The following is a 26599-nucleotide window of genomic DNA, read 5'->3' on the forward strand; positions in this document are numbered from 1 at the left end:
GAAGTAAAAAAGGCAACGATTTTCAATTAATTTGAGAAATTTTAGAATGAGAAGATTAAATCTAACCTGATTCTGTTTCACTTTGTAGAAACGTTGGGATGTGCTAACATATTTTGCGAACCTTGAATTATATTGTAAAAGATGATGAGCTTTCGATTGCTTCTAGTGATTTAAATAGTGGGCTATAGTATTTAGCGCATCTTTTCTCAACCATCAATAACGCCGCTATAGCCCCGCTATTTCTACCATGTGGTTGTAGCGAAAACACTCCAAAGCCTCAATTGCTATTACTTGTTATTTAAAACAATGTTTACTTCATATACCCATAACTTTGAACTAAAAAAAAGTCCACGACATCTCATGAATGAACTCAAAGCTAGTTTCAACAAAACTTCAAATGATTTGGTTTTTCAAACAAAAACCTCACACATGCATTTTCGGTTTCAGTAATCAGTATGACAGCATAGCGATACCTTAATAGACATGGATCAACACAGTATTACACCCAAGAGATAGCTCTGCTTATTAGACATACCTTAATTTGCACGGCAGAACAGAACACGATAGTACTAGCACAGAGAACTAACTGCCGCATTCACCAAAAAGAAACTAAATCTACTGCAATTCGCGGGCATAATCAGACGAAAAACCTTACATTTTTCACTTGGATCAATCGAAGGAGGGAATCGCCGTGGGGGGCAGATCCATCTGCAACACCTCCGGCTCACGATACCCGCCGGCAACCTTGTCCTGCTTCTTCTTCCCGAACAAACCGCCAAGCCACCCAGTCGAGCTCGAGCCAGAGTCAGGGACCGGAACCTCCTGAACCACGACGGGCGGCGCCGGCGGCACTCCCAGGAAACCAGGTGGCGGCGGCGCGTGCTGGCCGGCGTCATCCTGCGCAGCAGGGTACACCATGTCCTCCGGCACGGCGAGGCGGTTGAGCATGATCCCGACGCCCTCGATGAGCGCGAGGAGGGCGGCGCCGAAGACCGCGGAGGTCCCGCAGGCGAGGGGGCCCCGGCGCAGGGCGAGCGTGGCGCCGGCGCCGGCGCCGGCGGCGATGGAGTTCCAGGGGTCCTCCTTCTGGCGCGCGTAGACCAGGGCGCAGTCGAAGGCGGAGAAGAGGCCGCCCCAGACGGCGAAGCTGCCCCCGACGCGCGGCGCGTTCATGCGGGCGGCCGTGGCGCCGCCCGCGAGGCGGTGGCCGTTGGGGGAGTTGTAGAGGCCCCTGGCGAAGTGGTAGGCGGAGCCGCCCACCGCGCCCATCCCGAAGGCGCCGCCGGCGTCCTCGAGGATGCGGTCCGGGCAGGGCTCACGGTTCATGTCCGGTGCGCCCACCATCTCGCGGGCGCTGCTGGGACGGTTCGCGGGCGACGACGGCGGCGGCCGAAACCCCTGGCTTGGAACTTGGAAGACAAGTCGGGGTGTGGAGGGGACGAAGCACGGGGACGGCCGCGCTGGGTCTTGGTGGTTTTGTAGTGGTCTTCGATACGACTAGGAGGAGGATCCGGCTTGCATGCAATTGTCCCAATTGTATTGGTGCTGGGCCGGGCCCAACCAGTTTTTTTTTAACCAGTTTACTCTTTGAAACTATTTGAAATTGGGCCAATTCATTCCAATGAAATTTGTCTTCTCATTCCCTCCTTGTACAAGTTGAGATGAGATGGATATGGCCATATGAGTCTTATTTGGATCCATGAGTTATTTTTTTAGCAGACCCCCAAATAACTCCAAATAGTCCAAAGGGAGCCAAACAAGAGAGCTATTTTTGAGCTATTTGCAAATAGGCTACCAAAAAAAAAAATATCCCCACCAAGGGGTGATATTTGGGGCTATTTCGTGTGGGGCTCATTGATTCTCTCACACTCTCTTTTGGAAAAGTAGCAGCCCAATGATTGAAAAGTGTTTTATGAGTTAAATAGCCCTTGGATCCAAACACACCAAGGGCTAGTTTATTGAAGGGCTATTTTTTTGAGCTAGACTTTAGCCCTCAAAATAACTCTTGGCTATTTCTTCAAACAGGGCCATGGTAAGGGACGATCCTAGATCCGTTCTCTCATGTATATTTAAACATCAAGATTCACCAAGAAATCGCACCTGAATGCGAAGAGCAAAAATCCAAGAAAATAGCATCAAATGCAAGAGCATGAGGCTACAAGAAGGGCCCGGAAGTTACCCGAAATTAAACGTAGCCGGTAGGTAGTCATGTTTTGTATCACAATTACAAGGCCATGCCTAATAAATGCCAATCCATCAAGCTACCACTCTTAGCATAAATCAATAAACTTGGGGTGTTTATATCCAAGTGCTATAAAGTCTAAAAGTGTTAAAATTTAGCACTAGTCCATCCAAACGGCAGCGCTAATGGGGGGAACAAGCAAAAACGTCAAATTTAGCACTAGTCCATCCAACCTCCCCACTGTAAGTTGCTGCCTTGCTAGTGTGAGTGTGATGTCCCTCAGGACGTCCCTTACATGTGGACAAGCGAAGCCTCCTAATACACTGGATTTATCAAACTAAAAAGACAATGTTCATAAGAAACTAACCCAAGCAGAACGTCAATGTATTTCATTATCAGAAAATGTTGGCACGTCAATGTCGCTGCCTATAATCATCTGCTTAATCACTTGCTCTTGACAGTAACATAAACGAGTAACGTTGCGGCTTATTTTTTATGGAAGAATTGATAATTGAAGGCGACACATAATGTGCGTGTGAGAGCTCCGGGCATTATTTTTGTAACCAAAACAAATGGTTGAGTGAATACATACAAGTTTAAATGTCTCGAGAACGAACAACGCAACGAGCCTAATCAGAATTCTTATGCGCAATTTCATCTAAGAGGTGGCAATACTTGCTAGTATATACAGATAGAACGCTTAGTTGAAAATCAAGTATTTTGTATTCACCGTGTTTTTTTAAAAAAAAATTATTGAGTTTTTTTTTAACATGCACTCACTTATTTCAGAGGAGGGCAGGGCAGTTGCCAGTTGTTCCTGGAACCTTTAAGAAGAGTATTACAGGCAAAATCAAGAGTACATATCAACGAAACTTTTGCAAGCTTCACTAGAACATGCCCATAAACCATGCTTCTGTGCGCAGCACCCTAAAAAATCTATTATCTTAATACAATAGTGTCAAAAGAAGCCACTACATTCGCCGAGATGGTTTGGAAATTCCCACGTTAATCTAAAAAAGAGAAGAATTTGCATCATCGGATTTTATGAAGATCTAACGGTGTAAAAGAACTCAAGAGTCCATATCAAATACGATTAATAAATAACTTTTGGAATTAAAAAATAAAGAAAATTAATATATGACCGAAGAGTCCGCGCCAAATATAACGCATATGCAATACGATGCTATGCAGACGCAGCTTGGCTTAGCACCGAAAGATAAAAGCCGCGCATGCATCTCCCGTCGCTCGACAAACATATCAGGCCGCCGTTATGCCGCGGCCAGACCTGCAGGAGCAGGCTCCATCAGCCTCACGTATCATCACCCATGCAGCAGCAGCACCCGCCTCATGCTAGATTCATCCTTCATCCCATTAACATCTTCCAAAAGTAGGATTGTTGGATCAGGTCGGATCTGCGGGAGTACTAGATGTTACCTCAAGCTCGATAAGTGCAGGTTAGGTTTGCTTGTGGTATATATGTGATTTTCCGTGCAATGTAGTAGTGAACAACTTGGAAGACCAAACAATTACTTTATTATTTTTTCTTCTGAAACAAAGAACTGCCGATTGTATTAAAAAAAGAGAAATATGAACTCTATTAGTTTTTTATTTACATGATGTAAAACTATAATAATATAAAGATTTTAATATTTGACCAAAGAGTACATATCAAATATGACTAACAATTAGATAAAACAAAAAATTAGTAGTTAATTTGTATAGTGATTAAGAAACAAATTAGGAAGAAAATAGCTCAAAAAATAGTATAATCTATCTATTATATTAATAAAGGAGTGTTAAAATAATGCACCGCGTTTGTCGTGAGGGTCTAAAATTTTTAATGTTAATCTAAAAAAGAGAGGAATTTATACTGTTGGATTTTACGAAGATGTAACGATCTAAACTAACTCAAGAGTCTATATGAAACATAATTAGTAAATAGCTAATTTAGAAAATAAAAATTAATAAAAAAATAAAGATTCTCCATTGTATACAATTAGTAGATAGCTAAATTTAAAATTAGAAAAATAAGAGAATTAGGATTTAACCCAGTAAATACTAATTTCAAAATTAAAAAATTAAGACAATACCAAAGTGTACTTACCGAATACAATTAGTAGATAGCTAAATTTAGAATTTGAAAAATAAAAAATTAGGACTTGATCCAACAATTAGTATAGATAATTCTAAATTTAAAAAAGTAAGAAAATTTAGGACATGATCATAGAGTCCATACCGAATACGATAAGTAGATAACTAAATTTAGATTCAGAAAAATAAAAAAATTAGAACTTAACCCATCCAAAATTAAAAAATAAGAAGCCACCACGTTCACTGAGTGGATCTAGAAATTACCAAAAAAAAGAGAAGAGTTACACTATTGGATTTTATGAAAATCCAACGGGTCTATACTTAATAGCCTATATCAAATACAACTAATAAATACACATATGAAATTGAAATTTAAATAACATTCTTTCATTTCCTAACTTAATAGGTGTCTTGATCAATCTGGATTTCCAGGTTCTCACGTTAACTAAAAATATGACCTATCCGTAGAATCTTTTTAATCATGTGATCAAGATTCAATTATCATGATTGAGTAGTTTAATTCAGTCGCCTCATCTTGCTGGTGCATCAAAACAACAAAAAGTAAGCACATGCACTATCAGCACCCACTGTATGGATGGAAAGTTGTAAGAAAAGAGGACAGTCAAGTCGAGTTGTGATTTTAACCGATGCTTATAGCACACGTACGTGCTTCCTACAATAAAAAGGATTTAACTACAACCTTCGTTGCCCTGGAGACACATCTAAGGGTATATAGTTTTTGGAATTAAAACTTAAACATGGTTAAAATCTATTGATTGCCTTAGCTTGATTTAAAGGTCATTTACCCTGCACATTAGCATGCTTACTGCATTGTGGATGCGTAATGGAGGAAAATAATTGCCAAGTTGGACAATGTGCACTGTGAAAAAAATTGTAGGCATGACTACATTAGTAAGGCAGCCATAGAGAAGCACAACTTAATAGCAGCAGCTTATGTGGAACTATGATCAAAAGGAAATACAGAAAAAAATTCAGCATGGTTAGATCACAAGATGGACCTGTAATTACCAACATGGAGAAAAATAGTATTTTGTTAGAAAATAAATTTAATCGCAGCATATACATAGAGAATAATTGTACAATCAGAATATAAAAAAGAATTACACTATTAAGAATCAATTTCAATCTAGAAAGCAGTGAGCTAATAAGAGTCTCTAGAATTGAAAAGCGCAATAGTAATAACAAGGGTATGAAAAAGACGTGTAACATCATGGGTGGTGCATCTTCCATGACCATGTTATAGCTATACCAAAGCTAATATGGGGGCATGCATATATGGGGTTATATCAATGGGTGATTGAAGGACAAAGAAAATAAAGTATATTGTTACTTTTAGCAGTATATATTGAACAACACACCTAAATCTTTTTGTAAAAATCTAGGGATAATTTATCATGCATTGTAACTAAAACACTTACAAAAATTGTGTAACGCCAATAAAAATTAAAAAGGAAATACTCATGTCAAAAGTAAATATTTAAAATAATTAGTTAGTTTCAGCAAATACCCAAAAGATATGATTCTATAAAAGGCACTCATTTCTCTATTAAGTCATGTAAAAAACACCATAGAATATGATAGTAGAAAAAACATAAATAGCACATGTCTCAATTATAATTACATGTCTAAACAAAACTATTTGCATCTATTACTCTAGAGTAAAAAATTCTAAATATTGGAAAAAAGAACTAGGTACCCGTGCTATTTGCGCGAGCCACTTTGCTAGTTAATGCTAACTAAAGAAATTTTATCCAGCGCTTGAGGTGTTTTTATCCTGCTTGGATGTACAAGTTGCAACTGAAGTATATCCTAGAGAGATTCCCCTGATCAATAGCAATGGAGCTGACCTTGACCACATCAATGGAGCAACAACCAACGACCTGACGAAACCGGAGTCTTGGCCACCCAACAAACAAACCGCCTTGGAAGCAACACCAACCAAACCCGACCGGGCGATTGCTCTGTTTTCCGAAAGCTCCAGAAATTCAACACTCAAATCTCCTCCATTCACATGGAAATTGGGCAGGCAGGTGCCCCCCAGACACACGCTGAAATCGGAACACGTTTCTTTCCAATTCACAATCAGTCCGTCGCCAATCGCCACCGTTCAGTGCCTGCGTAGACTCTCGCGGGGAGATTATTTAGCAGCAGCGCGGACGTTACCACTTGCCAGCGCGTAGAAGTCCAGCAGTGCAGTTGCCAAATCTGCACGGCTGTTCTTGCTCTGAATCAGGGGAGTCTTTTCTTTCTGCAATCTGTTCTCGATCTACTGCTAATCCTATATAAAATCGCGTGACGAAGCTAACCCCGCCGCACTGCACCCACCTTCCCCCAACAATCTCTCTCCGAGGGAGGAATCCTACTCGGCATTATCCTTTTTGGTTGCTGTTCCTCTCTCTCTCTCTCTCTCTCTCTCTCTCTCTAACTTTCAGGTGGAGCGGACCAGCAAGTCACCCACATGGGCCGCGCCTTTACAGCGGCGCCGCTCCTGCTCTTGCTCGGCTTCCTGGCTCTGGGACTGGGAGCGGCAACTGCCAATGTAAGCGGCGGCGGGCGCCAAGAACCGATCGAAAAAAAACCTCTCCTTTTTCTCGATTCGTGGCTGTCCATGCGGGGGATTTCATCCTGAGCCTCGTCGATTTCTGCTGAATTCAGGTGGGCGACTCCTGCTCCACGAGCGCGGACTGCGGCGCCGGGCAGTGGTGCTTCGACTGCGAGCCCAAGTTCTCCGGCTCCCACTGCGTCCGTTCCGCCGCCACCAACCCCTACCAGCTCATTGTAAGCCGCCGCAGCTCGCTTCGTCTCTTTCCTCTCTTCTAGTTCTGGAAAGTGGTCGAGGAGCAGCAGCAGTTGTTCTGTACATGTGCTTGTTTTGCGATTCTGAGTTCGTGTTTCAACGATTTCTTGATTCCCAGATCTGCTCTCTGTTAAGTTAATTAACCATGGCCAGACATAGCAGTTAGGAAGAATGCAGTATACCGGCAAGCAGAAGAAATTTCTCTGTGCTTACGTCAGCTTTTCTTGTTCAGCATACCCTGACGACATTGCGAATAGTACTTCAGGATATGTTCAGAAATTTCTTCAGGTCTATTGGTGACCATTTCTAGTATGCGTATGGATTTCCAACCTAGTTGGTAGATGCTCTTAGTCAAAAGTTGTTGGGCGGAGCAAATTTAGACATTACATTGTTGCAGCCGTGTTGTTTATTTTCCCCTGAATTGTTTTCTTTTTCCCCCATCCAGAATAGCTCTTCTTTTAATATTTCTTGGTCCAGTTGTTGCCCGCTTATATAGATGATTGAATTTCCATTGAAAAATCTCCAAAAGATTAATTATATTCATTCTCACTAGTCAAAGACTCAAAGGATATCATGAAAATTTGTTTCCGAAAGACATCAGGACAAAAAGAAGTAACTTATTATATTCATTCTTCCATGTACTGAAGTCAACTCCTGAACAAATTTTGCTTCTGCTTTGGTGTCTTTCAGAATAACTCATTGCCATTCAACAAGTATGCCTACCTCACGACGCACAATTCATATGCAATCGTTGGCGAGCCTTCGCACACTGGAATTCCACGTGTCACCTTCGACAACCAGGAGGATACTGTCACTGATCAGTTAAATGTACCTTCTCATCTTTCCACAATTAGGCATGTCCTATTGTGTATCTTTCCACGAGGAATTCTCATTCTGATGACACTACCGATGATATGCAGAATGGTGTCCGGGCGCTGATGCTTGACACATATGACTTCAAAGGAGATGTATGGCTGTGCCATTCAAATGGAGGGAAATGCAATGATTTCACTGCATTTGTGAGTATACTGAAAATGCTTGACTCCTGTAGAATGTTAACTGAAGGTGTCCAGATTGCAGTTTTTTACAATACTTCGGGTCATTGTAGGAACCAGCACTGGACACCTTCAAGGAAATTGAGGCGTTTCTTTCATCCAATCCATCTGAAATCGTCACAATAATCCTGGAAGACTATGTTAATGCTCCAAATGGACTGACAAACGTGTTCAATGCCTCCGGCCTGCTTAAGTACTGGTTCCCAGTGTCGAAAATGCCACAGAATGGTCAGGATTGGCCTCTTGTCAGTGACATGGTTGCAAGCAACCAGCGTCTCGTGGTGTTTACCTCCATCAGGTCAAAGCAGAGTAGTGAAGGAATCGCTTACCAGTGGAACTTCATGGTTGAGAATAATTGTGAGGCACCGACTCTTCAAATCTTTTTTTTTCTTCTTCTGTGGATTGCAGCTAAACACCACTTCTATGCTTGAAGATAACATAGTTTACTTGATCTCAGATGGTGATGATGGTATGGATGCTGGGAAATGCTCTAACCGTGCTGAATCTGCCCCTCTCAATGACAAGACTAAATCGCTGGTCCTCATGAACTACTTCCCATCGGTCCCTGTGAAGTTTACAGCATGTCTGCAGCATTCCCAGAGTCTTATTGACATGGTGAATACATGCTATGGTGCAGCAGGGAATCGATGGGCTAATTTTATTGCAGTCGATTACTACAAGGTTCTGAGCATATGAACAATCTTTAGACTTAACATTTTCAGAAATTCTAAAGAAACATACCATTTTCTTTAGAATATATGAATTTTTCTCTCTGTTTGTGTATGGAAGCAGTATCTAGCGTTTTCAGATTTTCTACAGGCTGATGTTATTTTGCATAATATTCCAGAGAAGTGATGGAGGGGGTGCATTCCAGGCAACAGACTTGCTCAATGGCAGACTGTTGTGCGGGTGCCAGGATGTCAGGGCATGCTTGGTGAGACAAGATACACTGCCTTTTCATTTGATATGGATCTGCATGTATTTTCTTGTTGTGATATACTAGTAACTATGACATGAACTCACCCATTTTTCTTTTCCTTTTGCAGCAAGGTTCTGGCGTAGTATGTGCGTGAATCCGTAAGGAATAGGCATTTTTATTGGATTGGTACATTCATATAGGATAACAGATATGCAACAGTTACTTGGTATGGTGATGACATGGCTTCTTCTGCATGATCTTGCTGTTGTACATACTCATTGTGTGGTTGAATGCGCGGGAATGTGATGATTGTAGTCTCAAGGGAATACAGTGATAGAAAGTAGATTGCCTTAAGAGTGATACAGCAATACAACAGTGTAAACGATAGGAATGTGGAAGAAACAACACCAATTTCATGTTTGTAAATGGAAAGTTTATTTTCGAAACTTCAAGGTTTAAACTTTAAAGGCGTTGTGGGCTTGTGGCTTCATAGTTCGAATTTGATTCATTTTTAAATATGCATGAAAAATATGAAACATGTTTGCATGGGCAAACATTTATTGGAAAAAAAACTCATCACCACATTGCCTAGTAAGAATTCACTAAAGCAATCCAGTAGCCCATGGGTTACAAATCTATTCCAAGACCGTGCAAGCACACATTGGTAAGGACTAAGGAATGTCAGTCATTCTTGAAGAAAAGTACGATGTGGCAGGTGGCAGCACTCCTGCCCTTTTTTTCAAAACAAGAAAAAGTACGGTGTTATCTTGCTCTCTCCAGAGAGATATAAACACCTGAAACCTTGGATCGTGGGAAGTTAAACAATCAACAGCATGGTTATCGTTATGGGTGTGTTTTCTAGCTTAATAAACGGAGTCTAGAAGGAACCCTAAAAAAAAAAGAGACAAAAAAAACAAAATATCGCCGTTGCCGGGGATCGAACCCGGGTCGCCCGCGTGACAGGCGGGAATACTCACCACTATACTACAACGACTTCGCTGGTAACGCTATCTCATCAGCATTTACTTAATCGATGCACACGTCCTGTTTGATCGATTCACAATCTATACGTGGTCGCATTTGGAGCATTGCATACATGTACTTGTAGGCAGCTTATCACACTATCAAATATCAATCAACGATTGACGACGCACGTGCAGAGTAGCCGCGTGGTAGGAAGCAAGTGAAGGAGACACTCATTTAACAACCGAACAGCACTTGCATGTTGGTGGACAAGTACAGCTAGATGGCGACCATGGGGATAATTAGAGGTTGTCCAAGGACTTCCGGGTACCGGACGGCCGGCCCTACACTACAACAGATGGCACGCCCGATGCACACGTATACGCACGTATACGCGTATGGCCAACACTTGACTTTCTTTCCATCATCTCAAGGCTCAAGCCGCAAAGAGTTTGTACATGTGTGTTGTACACAAGACCCGTACCGTACTTCATATATACACAAGAAAAGGGCTACGCCAACGCAAGTGCACGATAAGTAAGTGTGTATGTACACTGAATATCAATTGTTCATGAGTTCGTTCCTCAGTGTCATATGAGCTTAACTGAATCATCATTTGAGTCCTGACAGTAAACGAGGCATGAGTGCACATGATACAGAGCAACAATTATTCATGCACATTTTCAGTTTACACAATTACACGCTAGCCAGCAGCCTTAATTACTATCCTTGCCAGCTAGTATTATAAGAAGTTAATTGTGTATCTCATCCCACAATCTAAGTGCGTGGAAATAAGATCAACATGTGTACTACTGAAGATCCAAATCGAATAGATCAGAACTAGAGTCACTCTCCCAGTCACCAGCTGCAGGCTTATTGCCACCGCCCTCTCCTTCCTCATCAACCTCATCGTCCTTAGCAGGATCACCACCTGATTCCGCATCCTCCCAAGCGCCGCACCTGACCACCCACCTCTCCCCGTCCCCGCCGCCCCTCACAACCTTGACTCCCTGCAACCTCCTATCCCCCGTCGCCACGCCCAGATCAATAACCACTTGCAGTTCGCGCGAGGAGGACGACGACGACGAGGAGGAGGAGGACGCCTTAGCCGGCTCGTCGCCAGCTGCTGCTGCCGGCAGCGTATCATCAGTGCGCGGCGGCTCCTTGCGAAAGCTGCTGCGAGCTCTCTGTGACGGCGAAGCCATGAATACTCTCAAGAGGGCGGCGAGCTTGCTGTTACCTTCTGAAGGCTTGGCTACTCCCAGCTGGGTGTGCCCCTCATCGCCATGCAATCCACCAAGCTGCTCGTCCTCCATCATCGTCCTCGTGCCATCCGTCACCTGATTGTTATTAGCAGCAAGGAATTGGATCATCAGCCGGCGGTCTGCTGCAGGCCCACTGGGAGGAGGACAGTAGTCAGGGAGGCCGGCGAAGTAGCTCGTGGCGCCGAACACGTCGAGCTCGCCGGAGCTGCCGTGCTGCCGCCGCTGTCTCTGCATCATCATGAATGCCTGCTGGTGATGCGGCGGTGGGCTGTCGACGTATAGCTAGCTAGGCTAGGCTTATAAAGACGGCGACGAGGGGGGATGCATTGCATTACTTGAGGCTGGGAGGGCGTGGCGGAGGAATGCGCGGCACCGGTGAATCCGGAACTCCAGATCAAATGTCATGTAGCCCGAAAACGATGGGTTTTAATGGATGATGAAAGTAGAGTAAGAATCTCGTCCTTCTTGCCTCAAGCTGATGATTGCAGTGTCTGGAATATGTGTCCATGTCCAAGTACTCCACCCACTGGCCAGCATGGCAGCATGTGAGTCATGCAGCATCTCAGAAAAGTCCCATAAGTACAAGAATGTTCGTGTAACTTGTAACTAAAAATTTTATTACATTTATGTATCTAAAAAAAAGGACAAGAAGGTGGCGTGCATGCATTAAAAATAACATCCTTCATTGCTGTAGTTTTGATCCAAACCGACTACACTATAGGATGCCTGTGTGTACGCGTGCATGCTGTTTGGATTGGATTTATAGGACTAGCGGAGATGTACGTGCCTGTGACACATATTTAATTTTCCTTACATCAAACAATGATGTTATTTTTTTTCTTCCAAAAATAATACTTTTTTCTTTTCCTTCTATATAAAACAATGATGTCAATTATTATCCTTCCAAAATAAATCATGACGCGAATTATGGGTGAGTACTTAAAGTCACACAAAGAAAAGTAATATGTGTGAAGGACCGGACAGGCGACCAGAGGGGGAGGGTTGAATGGGAGCCATTAAAAAATCTCCAAGAGAACAAGGCCTATGTCCCCAATTCAACCCAACGCACCTCTCTTCTAACCGCTAAGGCGACACAAGCCAACAAGTGACGAGTTCACCCTAGAAACGGTTAGAAGAAGCTCGACGCAAAGCAGAAGCCAAGATCAACTGGAACACTAAAAGCACGACGCAAAACGGAAGCCAAAAAATAGCGATTCACTCGAACAAAGCTATTACTAAAACTTCACTTGATCAAGCTCGTGATGATTCAACAATTAGCACAAAATCAAGCGGAAGCAAAGCTACTCGAGCAAAGATCACAAGCTAATTAGCTAGCAACAAATTAATCTCAGAAACACAGATCGTATGCACAAGCTCAAGCTCATTTTTTGAAAAAACTAATCAAACTACTCAACACGAGTCAACTAAACAACAACAGCTAACAATGATTATCAAGGACAAGATTAATTAAATCATTGATTGTTGTAGCATGAAAGTGACGTTCCAAGTGAAATAAATAATGATCAATTATTGCTCACCACTAATGCTGTTGTGCCTGCTAGCCTGCTTGCTGCATGGCAGCCCAGCCCAGGTGCTCCTCGCAGCTGTTGTTGTTGTTAAACATGTTGTAAAATATGGTATAAGTGGTGACCGGTTGGAGATATAGGTTTGCTATAGATAGAAATAGATTCATGTTGTATTGTGTAAATCTTTTCTTTCCTAGTTTATCTCCAAACCGGTCATACTCAGCCATATATATATCTGTATCTGTGCCTTGTTTAGGCTACCATTGATTATTAACACGAAACCGTCGCGATCTCCAAAAGGAGGCCGACGTTCCACCCAAAGCTTCACGGCGCCTCTGATTTCTACATGGTATCAGAGCCTAGGCGATCCAAGAACTCAAGCAATGGCGTCCTCAAGCATGGCGTCGAATCCTCTTCTCGGCGTGCAGGTCACGGAGAAGCTCACCCGCCAAAACCATGCCATGTGGTCAGCGCAGGTCCTTGCGACCTTACGAGGTGCAAGGTTGGAGCGTTATGTCAACGGCAAGGCCGTCGCTCCATCTGAAGAAATTGAAGAAAAGAAGGCTGACGGCAAGACCGTCGCGGTGTCCAACCCCGCCTATGAGGAGTGGTTCGCTGCGGACCAGCAGGTGCTTGGTTTCCTCCTCGCGTCCCTATCTAGGGACATCCTGGCGCAAGTCGCCATCTCGAAGACCGCTGCCGAAGCATGGAAGACAATCAGCGACATGTTTGCCTCCCACACGCGTGCACGTACAACCAACGTACGCCTTGCTCTCGCGACGACGAAGAAGGAGAACATGACTGTAGCTCAGTTCTACGGCAAGATGAAGGAGCTAGCAGATGAGATGGCCGCTTCAGGAAAGCCTCTTGATGATGAAGAGTTGGTGATGTACATCTGCAATGGGCTTGATCCCGAGTACAATCCTTTAGTCTCTGCCCTTGTAACTAGAGTTGAACCTGTTACTCCTGCTGAATTGTTCTCACAGTTATTAAGCTTTGAGACTAGATTAGAATTGCAGCTCGGCACTGGATCTTCATCGGCCAACACAGCAGGAAGAGGTGGCCGAGGTGGGAACCAGCAGATGCGTGGTTCTGGTCGCGGGAACCAGCAGATGCGAGGGCGATCAAATTTTGGTCGCGGCTCTGGAAGACGTGGGCGTGGCCAACAGCAGCAATCACGCCCCAATCAGCAGAACCAGCAGCGCAGGAACTTCCCAACCGGCCCTACTGCGATCCATGATAGCAATGGGCGCCCCATCTGTCAAGTGTGCTTCAAGACAGGACATACGGCGCTTGAATGTTGGCACCGTTTTGATGAGAATTATGTTCCAAAGGAACGACACGTTGCTGCTGCTATGAGTCTCTACTCGATGGATCAAAATTGGTACATGGACACTGGTGCTACAGATAATATAACCAGTGATCTTGAGAAGCTGTCTGTCCGTGACAAGTATCATGGGAACGATCAGATTCACACCGCAAGCGGTGCAGGTATGGAAATTAAACATATTGGTCATTCTATAGTTCATACCCCGACTCGTAATTTACATCTAAACAATGTTCTTCATGTTCCAAAAGCTACAAAAAATCTCGTTTCCGTTCATCATCTTACTAAAGATAATTCCATCTTTCTTGAATTTCACCCTAATTATTTTCTGATCAAGGATCAGGCCACGAAGAACACCATCCTTAGAGGACACTGCCGCAAGGGTTTATATCCTCTTCCGCCGCCAACCTCAATAAAGCAAGCTTTTGGAGTCGTCAAACCATCCTTTGAGAGATGGCATAGTCGCTTAGGTCATGCATCATACCCCATTGTTTCCAAAGTCATTAGTATGAATAATCTTCCCTGTTTGGATGAGTCGAATAAAGAGTCTGTGTGTGATGCTTGTCAAAAGGCAAAGAGTCATCAACTTCGTTATCCCAAGTCGCATAGTGTTTCTAGTGAGCCCTTGCAACTTGTTTATTCAGATGTTTGGGGCCCTGCACCCAATTCGGTTGGAGGAAGAAACTACTATGTTAGTTTTATTGATGACTATAGCAAATTTGTGTGGATTTATATTCTTAAACATAAATCTGAAGTCTTTCAAAGGTTCACTGACTTCCAAAAACTTGTTGAGAGACTTTTCAATAGAAAGATCATTGCTATGCAAACTGATTGGGGAGGTGAATATCAAAAATTACATTCCTTTTTTGAGCGCATTGGCATCTCTCATCATGTGTCTTGTCCCCATGCTCATCAACAAAATGGGGCCGCTGAACGAAAACATAGACACATTGTTGAAGTTGGTTTAGCTCTTTTAGCTCATGCATCTATTCCTCTCAAATTTTGGGAAGATGCGTTTATTGCGGCTACATATTTGATAAATAGAACTCCTAGCCGAGTTATTAACTTTGCTACTCCTCTTGAACGATTGTTTCAGCAAAAACCAGATTATTCATCTCTTAGAGTTTTTGGTTGTGCATGTTGGCCAAATCTCCGTCCTTATAACACACATAAATTTCAATTCCGTTCAAAGCAGTGTGTTTTTCTTGGGTATAGTCCTCTTCACAAAGGCTTCAAGTGCCTTGATCCTTCCACAGGACGGGTCTATATTTCTCGTGATGTCACATTCGATGAGAATATTTTTCCTTTCTCTCAACTTCACCCGAATGCAGGAGCACGCCTTCGTCACGAGATTTCCCTTCTTCCTTCTGATCTTCGTCCATTAACATCTGATCCAGGGGGAGAACAAATAGATGATCATATGTTTAATTCCACTAACCCATGTGATAATACATGTGATGAAGTGTGTGCAGAAATCAGGAACACGGGGTGGAGTTCCATGAAGATCCACCGGCGGGGTCTGGTGTGTCCGGTGCGTGCGCGGGTGGGATTCTACCTCCGCCACTTGCGATTGTGAGCCAACAGGACACCGGCACGGTGCAGCCAGGGGATCCTCCAACACCTGCTGCACCCGACCAACTTGGTGCAGATCCAGATGTGGATTCTCCAGATTTGCATGCTGATGAGTCTGCAACTTCTGGTGTGGCGCCTGCTGAATCAAAAACAACACGTCCAAGGACACGGCTACAAGCTGGTATACGAAAGCCCAAGGTATATACTGATGGCACTATTAGATATGGGTGTTTTACATCCTCTGGTGAACCACAGAATTTAGATGAAGCCTTAGCAAATAAAAATTGGAAAGAGGCTATGGATCTAGAATATTCTGCTTTGATGAAAAACAAGACATGGCATTTAGTACCTCCAAGAAAAGGCATCAATATTATTGATTGTAAGTGGGTCTATAAAATCAAGAGAAAGGCAGATAGAAGTCTTGATAGATACAAGGCTCGTCTTGTTGCAAAAGGTTTCAAACAAAGGTTTGGTATAGATTATGAAGATACTTTCAGTCATGTGGTCAAAGCTGCTACTATTAGAGTTATCTTGTCAGTTGCTGTGTCGAGAGGTTGGAATCTTCGCCAATTAGATGTTCAAAATGCTTTCTTACATGGTTTATTGGAAGAAGAAGTTTATATGAAACAACCTCCTGGATATGAAGATAGCTCTTTACCAAATTATGTGTGTAGACTTGATAAAGCTTTGTATGGGCTTAAACAAGCGCCTAGAGCGTGGTATTCAAGGTTAAGTATGAAATTGCAAGAGTTGGGTTTTAAGCCGTCAAAAGCAGATACGTCTTTATTCTTCTATGAAAAAGGGAATATCAGTATGTATGTTCTTACCTATGTTGATGATATTATTGTGGCTAGCTCAACACCAGATGCAACTTCGGCTTTACTTCGTGATTTAAACAAGGAATTTGCTTTAAAGGATTTGGGAGATCTTCATTATTTTCTTGGAATAGAAGTAAACAAAGTTTCTGATGGTATAATTCTGACTCAAGAAAAATATACATCAGATGTATTAAAAAGGGTCGGCATGAGTGATTGTAAACCTGTGAGTACTCCTATGTCAACCTCAGAAAAGCTTTCGGTTCATGAAGGTAATCCTCTTGGTCCTAGTGATGCTACTCAATATCGAAGTATTGTTGGTGCTTTGCAATATTTGACTTTGACAAGACCAGATATCTCTTTCTCAGTTAACAAGGTATGTCAATTCCTACATGCACCAACTACTATTCATTGGGCTACAGTTAAAAGAATTTTGAGGTATCTTAAACATACTACAAAACTTGGACTTAAGATTGGAAAATCAACTTCTCTACTGGTTAGCGGTTTTAGTGATGCAGATTGGGCTGGTAGTCTTGATGACAGACGATCCACAGGTGGTTTTGCAATATTTTTGGGATCAAATCTTGTTTCGTGGAGTGCACGAAAACAAGCAACTGTGTCTAGATCAAGCACAGAAGCAGAATACAAAGCATTAGCCAATGCAACTGCAGAAATCATGTGGATTCAGATCTTATTGTTGGAAATTGGGATTCAAGCAGATCAAGCACAGAAGCAGAATACAAAGCATTAGCCAATGCAACTGCAGAAATCATGTGGATTCAGATCTTATTGTTGGAAATTGGGATTCAAGCACCAAGAAAAGCAAAGCTATGGTGCGACAACATGGGAGCTAAGTATCTCTCAGCAAATCCTGTTTTTCATGCACGTCCAAAGCATATTGAGGTAGATTATCATTTTGTACGAGAGCGAGTTGCGAAGAGATTACTTGACATAGAATTTGTCTCTACAAGAGATCAGGTGGCTGATGGGTTTACTAAACCTCTTGCGGCGCGACAATTGGAGATGTTCAAAGGCAATCTTAATCTACAGAAGATTTAGATTGAGGGGGAGTGTTAAACATGTTGTAAAATATGGTATAAGTGGTGACCGGTTGGAGATATAGGTTTGCTATAGATAGAAATAGATTCATGTTGTATTGTGTAAATCTTTTCTTTCCTAGTTTATCTCCAAACCGGTCATACTCAGCCATATATATATCTGTATCTGTGCCTTGTTTAGGCTACCATTGATTATTAACACGAAACCGTCGCGATCTCCAAAAGGAGGCCGACGTTCCACCCAAAGCTTCACGGCGCCTCTGATTTCTACAGTTGTATCCCCTTCGGAACAATTTGTCAAACACATTGCATGCACAGTTCATCTGCTTCTTATCGGCACCTCTGTGACCTTGCTGGTGCACGCATGCACGCACATAGGACCTGCAGGAAGACAATCACAAAGGCACGAAGGCCAAAGCCACAACGGCAATCACACAGGATACTCTCGCTGATGGCTGCCTGCAACAGAGAGCTGAGAAAGGAGACTGCTTTGCTGAGCACGTCGAGGATTCCTGCTTGCGCTGACCCGACAGAGGACGCCGCGCCGTTCAGCTGCTCGCCCAGCTGAGTCCCGCAGCCGCCTGCCTCCGCACTCTCTTGTGCCCGGCCTTACTGCGCTAGAACGCGCCCGCCGCCAGCAGCGCGCTGTCTGCCTGCCTGCTTGCGCTGGCTCTGCTGGAAGCCGCCCACACCAAAACGGAATAGATTTTTGTTCCAGGCTATTTGTCCCGGTTGTCTTTGGACCCGGGACAATAGGTGGCTTTTGTTTCGGGTCCAAAAGCTAGCCGGGCCAGCGGGGGAGACAGGGGTCTTTTGTCCCGGTTGGAGGTACCAATCCGGACAAAAGGTCCCCTTTTATTCCGGTTGGTGGCTCCACCCGGAACAAAAGACCCAACCCTTTTATCTGGGTTGGTAACACTAACCCGAACAAAAGGGTGACCCTTTTATCCCGGTTGGTGGTACCAACCCGGACAAAAGGACCCTTTTTGTCCCGGTTGGTGTTACCAACCCGGATAAAAGGCCCCTCCACGTGATAGTTCAAAAAAGAGTTATTCTTTACTGAGTCACATGTACTACTTAGCTAAGCTGGTAAGAAAGCCATGAGCTAGGCAATAGGTCTTGGGTTCGAATCCCGTAGGGCGCAAAGATTTTTTAGCGTGATGGACCTTTTGTCCCAGTTCTACCACCCGGGACAAAAGCCTCCAGGGGCTTTTGTCCCGGCGGCCGAATCCCGGTTCCAAAACCGGGACAAATCGCCCTTTGGAACCGGGACAAATGGCCCAATCTGTAGCAGTGGCCGGCCCGCGTAGCACAAGGAACAGAAACACGAAATCCACCACAAAGCACACGAGATTGAAGCAAATTTAAAGCCCGGAGGGCAATAGGAGGGAAGGGCCTCCTTTCCCCCGGATCCATGATACAAGGTCTTAAAATTTCATCTCAATCTCTAACCCAGGTGGAGAAGAGGAGGAGAGAAAAAAAAGAGAAACTGAGAGAGAAGAAGGGGGTGATTAGAACTGGTCGACCAAATTGGATGGCTGTCTATCCCTCTCTTCTTATCCTCCAAGTCTCCTTAGAAGACAGAAATACCCTACGCTATTATTTATAATAACCGCCCATGCAGGGGCAAACTCGTCCAACTTTTTGTATGAGCCACAGACGGGCACGCCGACTTCACGACGCAGGCTTCGCGATGACGCCACGTGCCCTCCGCCCGGACCTTGACCGCGTCAAGCCCGCTCCCGGTTTTGAGGCCCAAACCGGTCAAACCCGTCTTCCCTGGTTTTGAGGCCAAACCGGTCAAATCCTATCGCACGCCGCCGCACGACGTGACTGACTTCCTGGTTTTGAGGTCAAACCGGTCAAATCGTCGATGTCAACGCGTGTCCGACCTCCAGTCGAGCCTTGACGCCTTCAAGTCGTTCGCGCGGGCCCGCCGCACGGACCGCCTACTTGACTCAACATCGTCCTCGCCGACTTGGCCGATGCCGTCTTCATCACTATGTACTCTTGCTCTTCCGTGCACCATGTGGACCGCCCATGACTCCGTACAGCCTCTTCGGGTCCCTCGGTTCAGGCCTACTCGCATTCACCCTTCACCGTCTTGGTCTCTCGGCATGAATCTTTCGCTTCTCCGAGCCTACTCGCATTCATCCTTCACCACGGTCCTTCAGAATGAATCTTTCACCTGACCTTCACCTGGCGCCGTCGACCGCCAAAATGCCGCATCCTACACTTGCACATCACAAAGCCAAGAGATACATCAAATCCACACGATGTTGTCAATCACTCATCATCCAAGGGTGACCACCATTGATCCCCAATGTGGATACAAGAGGTGGGTAGATGAATGTTTGGTGTTAAAAGTATTAGGATTTTGGTGAAAACATTTTTCTTCTATCAATTTCGTGGGTCTACACCTTTTTTCGTCAAACCTTTGGCCTGATAAGTGGGACCTCCGTGACAGGTACGGTAGGCCTAATCTTGGTAAAAAAAATATTTCAATTTTTATATTATATATAGTATAGATATAGATATATAAATAGGGGGTGCTATTTAGTGCGCTGGGTGCTGGATTATTATCCAGCGCCTCCCTCCACCCCCACGCTAGCCCCCACCCGAACCGGAAAATAAAATTCCGAAATCGGAAAATTATTTGTTCAACCGGAAAAAACCCATAAACAGATATTTGAAACCAGAAAATGGAATCCCGAAATCGAAAAATTCTTTGTTCAATTGGGAAAAGACATGAACATATATTTGAAACCGGAAAATTCTTTGTTCAACCGGAAAAATCCATGAACGGGAATTTGAAACCGGAAAAGATATTTTTGTAATCAGAAAATTGTTATCTCAACCGGAAAAGAACAATCCGAAACCGAAAAAAGGTATTCATAAAATTGGAAAATTATTACCATAACCGGAAAAGAACATGACACACCTCTATTCTGGGATCTGGAACTAGAAAATGCATTTCTAAGACTAGAAAATTGTGCTTTACCCGGAAAATTACCCGAAATAGGCTGAAACAGAAAAACAAAGATTCGATAATAACCGTAAATGTGTTATTGCAACCAAAAAATCAAAATTTGTAACAAGAAAATTATGAATATATCAAGCATGTTGGACTACATAAGAAATCCATTTGCTTCGGAAAGAGTATCGGTCGTGGTCGGAAAATCAAAATTTCTAACAACACGAGTAGAATAATGTTGACTTTTTTGCAACAGGAAAACAAAATAAGGTGGAAGCGAATGATTATTTGTCAAGGTTCCTATTGATGTCTTCTAATATCTCCATTGATTTCTCATAGGTTTGTTTGGACTTGGCCGTCGATTTTAGAAGCTTCATTTTCCGGTTGCAGAATTGATGGTCATGACTCAGCTAAATTTTCCGGTCACACAGAATTATTTTCGGTTTGAACCTCCTAATTTTCCGGTTGCGGAATGGATGAGCTAAATTTTCCGGTTTGAGCCTCCTAATTTTCCGGTTGCAGAATGGATGCTTATCTTTTTCCGGTTTAAAGAAGAATTTTCCAGTTTTGGGATCACATTTTTCTGGTTTCGGGGTTGGGAGAGCATGCTGAATAACTTATTCAGCACCCTAGGTGCTGAATAGAGAATGTATACATAAATATAGATATAGATATAGATTAATTCTTATGTATATGACCATGCATGATGCAGCATTTCAGTTAACAGGTAGAGTTGGGACTTGGGCAGTTCTATTATTAGGCGGGTCGTGGGACTATCATTTAGCGCGGTCCAAAGCACGGCACGGCACGGACAACAATTCTAGACTGTGCTAGTATACTCCCTCCATCCCCAAATATAAGGCGTTTCGGAGTTTTCAGGACAAATTATAATTGTGTAGAAAATACTCTTCTACCCTTAATTATTAAGCGTTGGGACTCTATTTGGACAACAAAATATATGCTAATTAAAGTAGCATGTCTTTTTCCATGCACCTCCCCTACCGCTACTACAAAAAATATTAACCGTGACCTTTAAAAATGACCTCGAAGGCGGTAATCATTTTAAAATACCTCGGTTAATGCCTGCGATTAACAGAGGTGGTTATTTTTCATTAACCGAGGCAGTTGTAAAAACCGTCCCACAAAATCTATTAATTGAGGCGGGCCGTTTAAAATAACCACCTCGGTTAATATAGATTAACCGCGTCGGGCACCCTAAGAGGCATGCCTCGGAAAATACCGAGGCCTAAAAAGGCCTAGAAAGCCCGTTACCAAGTTCCATATATATAAATATTAAGGTTTGGGACTTGTCATCCTAACTCTCCCTCCTCTCCCGTTTCTCTCCCTCCCCTCCCTCCCTCCACTCTCTCACAGACGGCAGTGTGCACGGGCGCGGCCACGGAGACAGCGTGGCTGAGGGCTCGGTAGCTGCGCGGGCACGACACTATTCCTCTCTCCCACTTCCTATCTCACACCGCCCTCCTTCACATCTGCGAGCGCAGCCCACTCCTTCCCGTCTCTGACGCCTCCTCCTTCCCCTTCGCGGCGGCAACGGCTTGGCGGCCCGAGGGTGGGCGTGGCGAGTCCGAATCTAGCGTCCCTAGGGCACGGCGGTGGCGGTCCTCCGCCTCCTTCTCCCCCTCCGCGGCGGCCGTGACGCCTCGGCAGCCCGACGACGGGCGCGGCGGGTCCGGATCCGGCATCCCGAGGGTGGGTGGCGGCGGCTCAATGCCTCAAAGCGAGCAGCGGTGAGCTGCGGCAGCGTGGGTGCGACCGGATCTAGTGGCGACAACATGATGGGCTTGGGGACCCGTGATGGGCTCGGTGGACTTTTTTTAATTTTTTATTTAATTAAGTGAGGCGGGCAGAAAAAACACCTCGGATAATGGGTCAGTTACTGTGACCTTTTATCTGAGGCAGATGCAAAAACTACCTCGGTTAATTATTTTTATCCGCCTCGGTTAATTTTTATTGTAGTAGTGAACATGTCTGCACGCCTTTCTTTTGGGAAAGGTTCAAAAATAATGCACCATTAAGATGGTTGGTACTCTCAATCCAGGATGTCTTAAATTTGAGTAGAAAATTTGAAGAAATGTCACGAACGCAAGGACCGTTGTTCTGTCTACCTATCACCCGGGCATTACGGTGGCCACCATCACCTGAGTAAATTAATTGCCTAAAACACTCGATTTGGAAGAGGAGAGGGAATCGAGTGCTGCAGGTCCATCTGCCACTCGAATTTGGAGCCACCTGATTTCAATCAAATGGTGCAAAATAATAACTACACAAAAAAGGCAATAATAATGAATATGGAAAATTCAGTGCCCTGATTTATATTCAAATAATTAGAGACATCCATATATATTAGCATTGGTCATTGAAGAACTAGACAGAAACAAGTTTGATGAAAACAAATTTTAAACAATGCATAGGAAAGGTCATTGCTGTTGCTGCATCTTTGTTGAATGAAAAAAATGATTGCTGCTTCAAAGATATTTCAAGGAACATTTTTTTTAATAATACAAATCCAAAAAGGCAACATTCCAACATATCAACCACCATTAATATTACAATATTGTAAGTTATTCACATATATTCAGCATTCCAGACATATGGATGCATCATTTGCTGATTGCATATTACACAAAATAAAAGAAAGCTAGAAGCTGCATCTAGATAACTCCATACTAATATGGTTCAGAGTTCATCATATATCTGCAGTCTGTTATCTGGACAAAGGATGAATCCAAACCTGCATCCTAGGTCAACAGCAATCCTGAAAAACGGCATACTATTGTGGCCACAATACCTCTCCAAAGCACGAGTTGTGGTCATCCACCTCCTGTTGTTTTCTTCAATAGCAGACTAGGGTAGAACCAGACAATCCTGGGGGCCATCTTTGATACCCAGATAGCAAATACTGTCACGAGTGATCAGAACATCTCTCCTAGCAAAAAACATTTTCACCAAAAGCACGGTTTTGCAAAGGAAATGTGAAAATTAATTAGAATCAGGATTATGACATGTATGTAGCAAATTCAAAACAAAATAAATCCAATGTAAAAAATTAAGCAACCACAAATGAAATACATAGATAAATATATTATATTAATAAGGATAACCAAATGGAACAACTGCACATATATTTTTCTATCATTAGCCAAAGAACAAATATGTTTGGGATAGTGGAAACCCCTCAGATGAAAAAAAACAGCCTTCAAATATACCAAGATTCAAAATTACAAAACATACAAATAGAATTTATAGTAACTCCAACACTGTAACTTAGTGACTCCAACACTGTAACTTAGTGACTAATTAAATGTAAATGACTAAGCATACCAATTCAGTAGGAATTATAGAAAAAATAGGTCACTAAACAATTTAAATAGTGTGAAATTTGGAAGAAAATAGGGCAATAGATAGCAAGCTTAATTATGCATAACATTTGTGCAATAACATGATTAAGTAAATGTGAAACCTAGAAAAAAATAACTTAAAAGACGTTTTATATACTCAGTCAAATAACAAACTAGTTTTGCGAGACAGTAAGCCCTTATATACAACTATAGTTAACTAAACTTTTCCTACATACAAAACTGAACTGATTTTATTGGAGAAAACGATTGCCCAAGACAAGCATAGTGCAAATCCAAAGGAGAACAATGGGATCTGAATCATCAAATGGAGGGTCAAATCGCCTCACCTATGTTTCAAAACTGTGTGCGTCGCCCTCCAAGAAGAAGTGAAACAAAGGGAAAAGCTTGATTCCATGCTTCAGACAGATGAGAGGACCTTGGATTTGTCTATACAAAACTCGAGTAATTCTAGAGACCTCAACACTTGGGTGATGCTAGCATACAAAACACACTATTCAACGGAAAAGGAAAAATCGAGTGCTGGGAGTTCCAACTGTCAGATTTGGATAAAATAGAATCAGATTAAAAGCAAAAAATAGAGATAACAAACAACTTAGAAAAAAGTGACGAGACAAAACCATAACAAAATAAAAGAAAAATGCAGAAATCTGATAATAATTATGCAAAAAAATATTAAAATGAAAAACTAACAAACCACAAATTCTTTCTATGGTCAGTAAAATACAAATAATTTTTGGTGCTAAACCCCACATATGCAAAAAAAAAGTTCAAAATTCAAGTACACAGATTCATGCTATAGTCAGTAAAATGACAGATTTTTTTTTACTGCCTCTGCAGATGCAAAGAATATATGGGAAAATTTTACAGATCCAACATAGTTACACCTTAATTGTATAAAAATGACAGTACAATCGCTAATGTAATTATAGTGATCAAGTAATGTAATTTGCACATAAGTTAATTAAGAACATAATTGGCTCATCAGTTGTAATTTTAAATCAAGCCCAATTGCAAATAAGAAGGAATGAACACAACAGAGTGGGCTAGAACGTGCATACAAAAGTTAAGGCCCATAATGGTGTTTAGATTCTAGTTCAAGGTCGGAGAGATTGGCCGTTCGAGCTCACCACTCAAGTAATCAGGGGTGCCTCCCAATGAGAGCCGCCGTCGCGGCCGCGCCCTTGCCGTGACCTCCTACTGATCACTCTGCCTACCTACCTTCCCAGTAAAATAATAGATTTTTTTACTGCATGAAACCCTGCAGATGCGCAAAAGAATATGGGAAAATTTTAGAAAATCAACGTGTTTACACCTTCATTATATAAAAATGACAGTACAATCATTAATGTAATTTTGAGGATCAAGTAATGTAATTTGTACATAAGTTAATCAGAAACATAATTGCATCATTAACTTTTTAAAATCGAGCCCAATTGCAAATAATAAGGAATGAACAAAACAGGTTGGGCTAGAACGTGCATATACAAAAGTTAAGGCCTATATACAAGTAATCCTAGAGATTTTAGAACAAAATGAACAAGAAGTTAAAATGACCATGTTGCCCTTATTTATTGCCCATATTTGGCACTAATTAATTTTTGCATGCACATACACTTTTCAAATAGGGTAAGAGGACTTGTTTTTTTGGGTAAATTTTAAATCCTAAAATGAATTGTGTTTTGGGATGGAGGAAGTATAAAATTGACTAGAACCAACGATGAATTGGCCACTACAAGCAACACAAAATAGATATGCATACATGTGTTTTTGACTGCTCGATGGGAAAAAGCATGAAATGGATAAAAAAAATTTAAATAGAGAATACAATCGCACAACAGATGATTGGTTAAAACCTATAATACTAAATCCAATCCCATCAATTAGTTGGGTAAAATTTACACTGCTAAACTGAAGCGCAAAAGCAGAAACACAACAAATAATCAGGTAAAACCTAGAATAATGAATCCAATCACATCAACGATTAGGAAGAAATCTAGACTACTAAACCCTATCGCAAAGCAGAGACAAAAAATGAGCGGGGTACAACCTAAATTCTATCTCATGAATTGATCGGTTAAAAGCTACACGACCAAAGCGAATCGCACAACAGAGACAGATAGACCAATCAAATCAATAGAAAAAACCTAGGTTAATACCATGAGAACGGAATGAAACTGGAAGAGGAACACCTACAGGACCAGATCACAGGGGCAATCGATCGAAATCAACCAAACAAAAGTGCAAAAACATGAAATCCACAAGGGAGTAAGAACAATAACGGAGTAAATCTTCGAATCGCCATACTTGTGCATCTGTCTGAGAGTTGCGGCACCCCTGGCGGAGACCACGCTCCTGATGGAGAACGAGAGAAAGGGGAAAGTGAATGGTCTGACGAGGAGATTAGAAGGCGCGCCTCAAAAAACTTGAAACTGTATGGGTCCCACCATGTGTATAGCCCCAGACCAGACAAACCACCACCGAACAGATCCCACGAACAGAAACCAGCCAACACAAATATCGGACGCTGCAGAAATTGAGTGTCGGCAGCCGGAGAATCACTTGAGTATTCTTTAGCTTTTCCCATCAATTTATGATACTTTCTAATTAACATACGTCATTTAAGAATAGAGTTATTCAAAAAAATATAACTTTTC

The 26599-nt window shown here is 42.7% G+C and overlaps 3 protein-coding genes, 1 long non-coding RNA gene and 2 other non-coding genes across 7 annotated transcripts; 2 read left to right on the forward strand and 4 right to left on the reverse strand.

Annotated features, from left to right (window-relative positions):
• Positions 1 to 398: 398 nt before the first annotated feature.
• LOC120648773 (mitochondrial import inner membrane translocase subunit TIM17-2-like) lies at positions 399 to 1408 on the reverse strand. The gene has a single exon (XM_039925439.1). It carries the CDS (start codon positions 1342 to 1344, stop codon positions 670 to 672), a length of 675 nt encoding a protein of 224 aa, XP_039781373.1. The 5' UTR covers positions 1345 to 1408; the 3' UTR covers positions 399 to 669.
• Positions 1409 to 6164: 4756 nt separating this feature from the next.
• Positions 6165 to 9535, forward strand: LOC120652057 (PI-PLC X domain-containing protein At5g67130-like). Its single transcript, XM_039929751.1, has 8 exons — positions 6165 to 6833; positions 6950 to 7072; positions 7782 to 7919; positions 8012 to 8110; positions 8200 to 8503; positions 8604 to 8827; positions 8994 to 9080; positions 9193 to 9535. The coding sequence occupies exons 1-8, from the start codon at positions 6753 to 6755 to the stop codon at positions 9217 to 9219; spliced, it is 1083 nt and encodes a 360-aa protein (XP_039785685.1). The 5' UTR covers positions 6165 to 6752; the 3' UTR covers positions 9220 to 9535.
• A 452-nt stretch (positions 9536 to 9987) lies between these two features.
• TRNAD-GUC lies at positions 9988 to 10059 on the reverse strand. The gene has a single exon. It is a non-coding gene; the product is annotated as a tRNA-Asp (tRNA).
• Positions 10060 to 10623: 564 nt separating this feature from the next.
• Positions 10624 to 12907, reverse strand: LOC120652058. Of its 2 annotated transcripts, XM_039929753.1 has the most exons (3): positions 12832 to 12907; positions 11629 to 11819; positions 10624 to 11521 (listed from the first exon to the last, which is right to left on the reverse strand). In XM_039929753.1, exon 3 carries the CDS (start codon positions 11399 to 11401, stop codon positions 10838 to 10840), a length of 564 nt encoding a protein of 187 aa, XP_039785687.1. In that variant the 5' UTR covers positions 11402 to 11521; positions 11629 to 11819; positions 12832 to 12907; the 3' UTR covers positions 10624 to 10837. The 2 variants fall into 2 exon arrangements, with proteins under 2 accessions (XP_039785687.1, XP_039785686.1); XM_039929752.1 differs by having other exon boundaries at positions 10624 to 11819.
• Positions 12908 to 13682: 775 nt separating this feature from the next.
• On the forward strand, positions 13683 to 13821 carry LOC120653069. The gene has a single exon (XR_005666758.1). It is a non-coding gene; the product is annotated as a small nucleolar RNA Z247 (small nucleolar RNA).
• A 9281-nt stretch (positions 13822 to 23102) lies between these two features.
• LOC120652059 lies at positions 23103 to 25324 on the reverse strand. Its single transcript, XR_005666436.1, has 2 exons — positions 24272 to 25324; positions 23103 to 23512 (listed from the first exon to the last, which is right to left on the reverse strand). It is a non-coding gene; the product is annotated as an uncharacterized LOC120652059 (long non-coding RNA).
• Positions 25325 to 26599: the final 1275 nt, after the last annotated feature.

This window comes from Panicum virgatum, chromosome 9K, assembly GCF_016808335.1.
Source record: "Panicum virgatum strain AP13 chromosome 9K, P.virgatum_v5, whole genome shotgun sequence".
Lineage (NCBI taxonomy): Eukaryota > Viridiplantae > Streptophyta > Magnoliopsida > Poales > Poaceae > Panicum > Panicum virgatum.